The sequence below is a fragment of the Lagopus leucura genome, unplaced genomic scaffold (genome assembly GCF_019238085.1).
Source record: "Lagopus leucura isolate 7727_CA_CO unplaced genomic scaffold, USGS_WTPT01 Super-Scaffold_73, whole genome shotgun sequence".
NCBI classification, from domain to species: Eukaryota; Metazoa; Chordata; class Aves; order Galliformes; family Phasianidae; genus Lagopus; species Lagopus leucura.
Genome location: NW_024962252.1, coordinates 74,676,503 through 74,685,045, shown reverse-complemented (window position 1 = coordinate 74,685,045; position 8,543 = coordinate 74,676,503). Strand labels below are relative to the sequence as shown.

General features: G+C 34.0%; 1 protein-coding gene across 1 annotated transcript in view; it reads left to right on the top strand.

Annotated features, from left to right (window-relative positions):
• The window catches only part of KIF6 (kinesin family member 6), a 139,630-nt gene that overhangs the window by 22,343 nt on the left and 108,744 nt on the right, over positions 1 to 8,543 (top strand). The window contains exon 7 of the mRNA XM_042885015.1: positions 7,174 to 7,380. Coding sequence (XP_042740949.1) covers positions 7,174 to 7,380 — 207 coding nt within the window. The remainder of the gene's footprint in view (positions 1 to 7,173; positions 7,381 to 8,543) is intronic.

Below are 8,543 nucleotides of genomic sequence, written 5' to 3'. Positions count from 1 at the left end.
TTTTTTTTTTTTTTTTTTTTTTTTTTTTTTTTTTTTTTTTTTTTTTTCAATGATGAGGAATTTAGGACTAAAATAACTACCATGGATTGAATAAGAAATATGTGGCAGGATGGCAGTCTAATAGCCTAGCCCTGTGGTAATCCTTTATTGAAAAGTTGTCGTACTGTTTTGAAAATAAGAATGGTTACTTGGGGCTTTATGGCTGTATTTTTGCCCTTGTAATAACAAGAAGTGTTAATAATTTTCAAGATATTCTGTAGGCTACATTTATTCATTAAATAACTGAACCCAAAAGAAAACTTAAAACAGGATACTTCTTACCCATACAAATCATGTAGGTAGTAAGGGGGGGGGGGGGGGGATATTAACCTGCTCTAACTAGTGCAGAGTTGATTTTTATAGCCCAGTATGAGAGCAATACTTTGTTCCAGCTTTGATGTGTGCTATGGGCTATAGAAATGAAAAAAAATTTAAAAAAAAAAAAAAAAAACCTGAATGCATAAATGCTTCTTAACATAAAAATCTAAATAGGAAATGTTTCTCTTATATTTTGCCAGGAGGAAATGGGAAGAGTACAAACTCAAAAAACTGATAACTGTATTGGCTGCTCTTTCATTTGTGTGATCCCTACGAAGCATAGTCTCTTGTACTGTTTGAAAGCATAAGGATCTCAGCAGTAATTTAGTGGAAAAATATGAATTTATTTATATTTACATTTTTAAATCAACTGTATGATTTAGATAGCTTGGATACAAGCAAACAAGGTATTTCAAAAATTAATTTGCATATATGACTGGTAGCAAAGGCATTTAAAAAGCTCATTTAGTTTTCATTAATGTTCACAGTCATTTTGTTTTTGTATATATACTATTAATATGCCTTCAGTTTAAATGTTCTTTTCTAATATCTTGAAACCAGAAGCTCTTGTTATCACTATCCTTTGGAGTAATATACTAAACCTCTGTGATTTAATTATTTCTTAGTTCTTTTTAGTTTTCCTTTAAAACAGCAGAATAAGGTAGAGACAGTAGCCTTCCAGGAGCACATATCAATCTCAAAACTTTAAAATCTTTTTGTGAGATTGACACTCTTGAATACTACAGTTGTGGGTATGTTTAGCGTTTGTTTTTCCTCTAATGAAGAATCGCTTCATTTTACTGTGGAAGGAAATGTTTTTACTCCATGGTTTTGCAACTATAATACTCCATTGTTTAAATTTGGAAGACAGTGTATACTGCACAGTATTTGTTCCATCATTTAAAACATTTAAAGTACTCATGGGAGAAGCAGTTAGTTTTTGGCAATGTTTAAGTATGTTTTTTCAAGAAAGAAGGAAACTTTAAAACATTTAAGGATAGTTATGGGGACTGACTTGTGACCTGTGAATTGGACTCATTTCTTTTATTTTTACTGTCCATTATTGTTCTCAGAAGTATATTTAGGGAGCCACTGGTAGTGTTTGAATTCATTGCTTTCTAGAGGAAATACGAAAAACAGGATTTGAACATGTGAACATACCAGATTTAGTGACACTTGCTAAGAAAGTGTGTTATTCAAGTTAGATCTTCATTCTGTAATGAATTAGAATGTTCTGCTTTCCAAGATTGCTCATTGGTATCAGTTGCTAAGTTATTTCTACTCTTACAAACCTGCTGTATAGCAACATCAGCAGCAAATGGCATCAGCATTTCAGCGCAGGTGCTTTCATTTCAGTATGTGGTAAAGCAATTACTGTGTCATACATATTGCTTTGAGTAGTCCTTAAAATGCTCTAGGATTCATATGGATAAAAGGCACTGTGTAATGTAAACAATATTCTCCCTGGGAAATAATTACTTAAAGCTACCTCAGTTACCATGCTCTAAAGGGAAAACTGTACTTATTGCGATTATGCAATGGTAAGACATAGAGCATTGGGTTTCAAAATCAGGGAAGTCAGATAACATTTACTTTATTTGTATTTTTCATAGCAATGAATTTGCAATTGTAACTATGACAAGCATACCTAAATACTTCCAGAAGTCCCCTCCACTTCAACTGTATCAACCAAAGGGAACTAAAGAAGAACTAAGATCTCAATCATCTACCAAATATGAAGGCAGGAACTTCCTATTCTTGAATTTACAAACTCTCCCACGTAATATGGTTCTGTAGAAACCTGAAGGGTTAGGCAGATATACTTATTGCTTTCCAACACATGGGTCTCTGCTCCTTTCACCTTGCAATTTGTACTCTTCTATGAACCATTAGAATATTTTAAGGATGAATTTCAACCAGAAAAACAGGTAGCATTAAGCTGCTTTCTTATCAACCTCGTAGTACACAGCAGCTATTTTCTTGCCGTCTGAACTGTAAAAGGACTAAATCTGTCAGAATTCCTTTATTCAGTAATCCATCTGGTAGTATCTAGAGACCAGAGGAAGTCTGTTTGGTATCTGCATTGGATGCTCTCAGTGCTTTCTACCAGGCCTTGTTAAACACTTGATAATGAAAAAGAGCACAGAGAAAAATAAAAACTTGTACCTTTCCACTGAGACTTTCTCTCAAGAAAATGGGGCTATTCCCATAAACAGAGGGATCAACCTTCCTTCATTTGTGCATTGGTTATTTGCTAATTCACTCATACAAAAAAATCATATTCTTTTCAATGTCTGAACAGTTCGATTCAAAGAAGAAAAGATTCCACTGAAGCAATATTAAGCAGCCAAGTTGAGTTAAGTTTGTGATACAGACTGAATGGCTGCATTTAATGCTTGTGAGATCTTTTTGTCTCAGCTGTCCTGAACTCTTCTGCATTTTCTCTGGGAGTATTTGGCAGCTATAATCAATACATTCTTCCAGACTGTAGCAGCTTGTGTAGGTCTAATGCTTGTTTTCAGTCTTTCGTATATTTTTTCAATTTAAGAAGCTTTTCCTTCTTAAGGCCTCAGTCATTAAGAACCCTAATGAGGCCAGTAGCCTCCAGTTTCTTACTATTCTTTGTACTAAAAACACTTGTAATACTAGCTTCAGTAAACAAAAGAGTGGGAAATGCATCATTTCTTGTAAAATAGATACAATTGAAGTAAGGTGGATTACTTGGGCTGCAACAATTTCTAGACCTTCTGTGAGATGATAATGCTTGACAGAAGCATCCAAATTGGATGTATAATAGTTATGTGACATAAAACATTTTATTTAATTTCGGCAGCCCCAGGTCTGCCCAGATCTTGTTGAAAAGTCAACTAGACTGCATGTCCTGGAAATCTGGCTTGTCTATGTTTTCCATCATCAAACCAAACAATGTTGCTTTATGAAAATGTGACCTTGAAAGGTATGTTACTGAATTCCTCTTTTTACCATGCCACAAACGGGCAACGACAGTTATTAATTCCTTTGTATTTTTCACGGGTGTCACAAAGAATCTGAAGTCTGCTTATGTGGTTTATAATGTCACAGAATTCATGAAAAAAAATTATTTCTTTAAAAGTGACTGCAGCTCATCTGTTATTCTACATATAGCTTTCACAATAGCAACCATCTGCTAAAAGCCAGTCCATTCCCCTCTTCTTTTTTTCCCTTCATCTCATCAAATTAGAGTATGATTTCATATACATATGTTTGGAATACTGCTAACAAAGCCAAAATGATCTCCAAAAGCCACTGAAGGAACTTTGTAGTAAGTTCTGAGATACTGTTTAGCAGATTTTGTTTGGCTTTTTCTATTTTCAAATTTCCTAAACGCCTGAATCACGATAGTCAAAAATTCCATATATGACTGTAAAAATATTTTAAAATGTCCTTAATTTTGGACTGAAAACACTGACGTTTGTGTTGCTTTGTGCTTTTCATGTACTCTTATAGTAAAACAGGTATTCAGTAAAATATTGTTTCCTTCAAGATTACACTGTGGTAAAGCAACAGTGTTTGCTCTGATACTGGAAAGTATATGCAAGAGATTTTTGAGGTCATGCAGCCCAATCTCTTTATTGACATGCTCAGGGCTCATCTGTGTCTGCTGAAATTGAATGAACTGTTGTCTGTTTAAATTTGTGCCTTGCACTTCCTGTGAGGGTTCTTTATGGTTCTGTTATATGAGAACAGCAAAATGGAGATACACATTTTTACAGTTCATTTCTACCAGTGCATTGTTTAAAGCATGATACTACTATGAAGAAGGACTGTATTAAAATAACAGTTTAGAATTCTAGGCAGTGACTTTCTAATCAGCTTCATTCATTTTACATTCAAAAAAAAAAAATATTGAGAAGAAAACAATGGAGTATTTAATGACCAATCCATCATAACCTACTTTTATTATGAAAAATCAAGTTGTGTTTCGCCATAGACAATGAATTCCTAATAGTGCAAATGTTGTACTGAGCTAACATTTGGAATTCTGAAACTTCATGTTCAGACCTGTTTTCTTTTTTTTTAACTTCTTTCCCTTCTGCTGGGGTTAAACAGGTATTACTAAAAGTATATATTGAAATACATGAGTTTTTACTGCACAGTGAAACTGAAGAATGCTTGTTCTGAAGTATGATCTTCTGTTTCTTGAATACATTTAGCAGCTTTTCCTCATCTCCTATGTTTCCAAAGCTAGACTCATACTGATATTTAGTCTGGCTTAGGCTTGTCTGTGCTGCAGTGTGACTCGTGCAATGATTGTGGTGAAATATCCTTAAATTTTAATTTTCCTGAGATTTCAGAGCTGGAAAAATAGAATATCCAATCCAGTTTTGCAGAGCTGCAAATAGTAAAATCAAAGCTCTCATAGTAAAATAAATAAATCAGAATTGTTGTACAGACTGTATTTTACCTATTCTTAGGAGAGCTTTCTTGCTTTTCAAACTTCATGGGCCTGTAACTTTCTCTGAACCTGTTTATTTTTGTTTCCATGCATCACCCACTGCCCCTTTGTTCGTTTGGCTTTGTCCCTGAAGGCATCATATCATGTAGCTGTATTCTAATATGCTATACAGGATTATGAAACAATCCTTAGAAATCTGGAAGTAGAGCCAGTGGTTTGCCTTTTTTATTCCAAAATTCCTTATCTGTATTAACTAAACAACCAAAACTTTTCTGCTGAGTTTTACCCTGCTAGGAAATACAGCTAAGACTGTAATTTTATTACAGATGTTTAAGCTTGCAGCATTAATAAAATTATTCCTGGTCACTACCTACTTGTTCATACACTCTGTGCTGCCATTTTCAATTATTCTTGTACAAGTGCTTTGTACATCTGCACTGTGATTGCTACAAGAAGCTGATTCAGGTGGTTTACAGGCATTTATTTTTTTTAACTGGATCAGTTCCCAGTACCAGTTCAGTTATGCTGGTGCTGTAGAGGAGCAGCAAGCTGCACCAGGGCTGGAGATAGGTGCTGGAAAATTGAACTATAGTTGATTCAACCAAAAGGTAATAGCTATTCCTATTACTAGGAATGTTCAGCTTGCAGTTTTTCTGTTAAGAGCTGTTTTTATCAAATTAACAAAAAAATCTTCAACGTGTTGCTGGCAAGCTATTTGAACATCTAGCATGCTTCATATCAAAGCAGAGTGTAGGGGAAAAAGAAGTAATGTGTTGGCAAATGTATATTGAATCCCTAGATATGACTGGAAAATAGTTGCTCCAGTATAACAGAAATAACATGCAGACAAGAGATCAAATTGTAGAATTTAATCAGGACTTTTTAGACTTTTTTTTAATTTAGTTGTTAACCGAAAATAAAGTTATTAATTTACTTTGCTACCTTTTTTTTTGCAAGTCAAATATTTATATCATGATAACAATGCTGCTTTGCTTGTAAGAGTTTATAAATAAAAATGATTTGTGTAGCAAATCTTTAATCTCAGTACATATTCAAATATGCAATTTGCAAATCCATTTGCCATTTATAAAATGAGCATAATAAGAATTCTTTTTATATTTCTAACAGCAGATACAACTAAAAGTTTTTAGATGCTATTATTAAAAGGAAGATGCATGTGTGATGGTATCTGATCACTTGAATATAAAAATAAATATGTGGGTGTTGCTTTAAGTTTTGTTCCCCATCCTAAATGTATTGGGAAACTAAAGAAAGCAAGGAGTCTAAAAAGTGGCCAATAATTTCCATATGTCTAACTAAAGAAGTATGCCAGGAACTATATAAATACGTATCTGAAATTTGAACTAGATGGACTCTGGAGGTTCCAGTCCTTATAATTCTGTGACTCTTTAATACATATATATATTCAAAGCTAAACCTTTTGTCAAAATTCAGTCATAATATGTAAACTTGTGAGTTGGCAAAGTTAATTTTTTTTTTTTTTGAAAAAATGAAAATTTTAGTCTAAAGTTTTACAGAAAATTCTATTCTTAACTATGCTGATATCTAGCAAAATGGTTAAAATGAACTAATTCTGGTAATGAGATTGGAAACTAGAAGCCAGGTTTTGTGCAAAGCCAGTAGAATATGGAAAGGGTTGGCTGCTTGGGAGGAATATAGAAGTGAAGTTTGTGTGCACAGATGTGACCAGGAAAGCTAAGGCCTGCTTGGAATCAAATCTAGCAAGGGTGATCAAGGACAACTCAAAGGTGGTCTTTAAGTATGTGAAGAGCAAAACGAAGACTAAGGAAAATTCTGATTTATGAATAGTAGGGAATTTTTATGTCTGACAGTTTTATAGAATGGAGTTTTAACAAACAAGCTTAACTGTTTTCTGTATCTCTTCAGATGTGTTCATTATGCATATTAGCTTTCAAAGAATATTTAACATTCGAACCTGTTTGAATATAAGAAAACAGAACAAGAAGGAGGGGAGGGAAGAGCTGTTCACAATGATATCAGGGCAAAAGATAACTTGGTGATCAGGAATTATTAAACTGCTCTGTGATCTGTATGTCCTTTACTAGTAGCATTCCTTAGTATAGTAAGGCCAGCTGCTTTGCTGATGTCCTCAGTATTAGTATCTCAGAAGGAACAGAAACATAACTGCTCGCTTGCAGTACAGTTTGTCTCAACTAAAATTATCCAAGCACTTGACTGGAAAGTGAGTGGGTAAACCCTCCTGGTTTCTTCTTGCGTGGATATTATAGGTGAAATAGCTCATGAATTAGATAATTACAATTTCCTAATTTTAAAGATATGAAAAGCAAAATGGATATATTAAATAAGCATTAAATACTCTCAATTTTCTTTTGTTGTAGACCCCAATGAACCAAGCCTCAACTCGATCTCACTGCATTTTCACTATTCACATCTCTAGCAAGGAACCTGGATCTCCAACTATCCGACATTCGAAGTTGCACTTAGTAGACCTTGCAGGATCAGAGCGTGTTGCAAAGACTGGAGTTGGAGGTCATTTATTGACGGAAGCCAAATATATCAACTTGTCACTGCATTATTTAGAGCAGGTAAAGTTCAAACAGCATGAAGCTGTTTACTTTTACTGCAATTCCAGTGAACAATGTTCAGTGTGTTTTTAATATTGGTTTCCATATTCAGTTGATCAAGACTGTATTTGCTGCAGTTTTTAAAAGTGTTTGAGTTGACCATTCCTTATCTGAAATAAAATTCTGATTTATCTAAATCTTAGTAATTAAAACACAGGGCTGCATTAGCTATACAAGCAAGAAGAGGGACTCTTGAGCATAACATATAATAACTGATGGTAAGTCTCAAATCTTATTTTTTGCTTAATGCTTTTCCTAAATTTTTCAGTGAAGCTAAGCTATATGTGAGTGACTGTAACTTCTCTCTGCTGTTATGCTTCATTAAAGGTGCAATTTTACAAAAAGTGATGCTATATCTGATAACTTTCAGGTTTAGCAGATTAATGAGGTCTCAAGTTAGTTTATTTCACTTGGTTGAAATGAAACTCTCTGCCTTAAACTGTGATTTAAATAATCATATTGCAGTCCTGGTTCAGTAATATTATTAAGGTCTGTTAAGATCAGACCTAACAATATCAAAAATAATAATAATCTTTCTATAATACAATGATAATGAATGTCCTTTTAAATCATGTCAGAATAAGCCAATTATTTGGTTATCACGCCTTGCTGGCTGTTAGAAGATTCAGGTCAGTTCTGGATTCTGGATAATGTACGCTGGTCTCTGTCACTTGGTTAAAGAACATAATTTCCTTATCCTTTATATTTGTCCACCTTTCTTTTACAGGTTTCTTGACTGGATTGTGAAATTGATTTAGGTGAGGTTTTACCTGAGGGACTTAATGCCATCGTCTCCCGAGTTATGTGACTCTTGTATGTGACAGAGGCTTCAGCATCATGAGAGATAGTTATGTAGATTTTCAGCACAGTGTTGGAAAGCTCAAATTCTTCCTGAGCTTCAGACTTCCTGCACAAACTTCAGCAAAAATTGAACTTCTTTGTAACATAGTTGCTGTTATTAGCAGAAATAAGATATCTTCCCTCTGGCTCTTATCGTATCTTACCAATTTGGATTGTCATCTCCGTACAGAAGAATCTGAGAGTATACTTATTTAATATATTCTCTATATTAGTGTAAGTTAATACCATATGTATGTTAGTTTGGAATATTACTTAGTATGTAA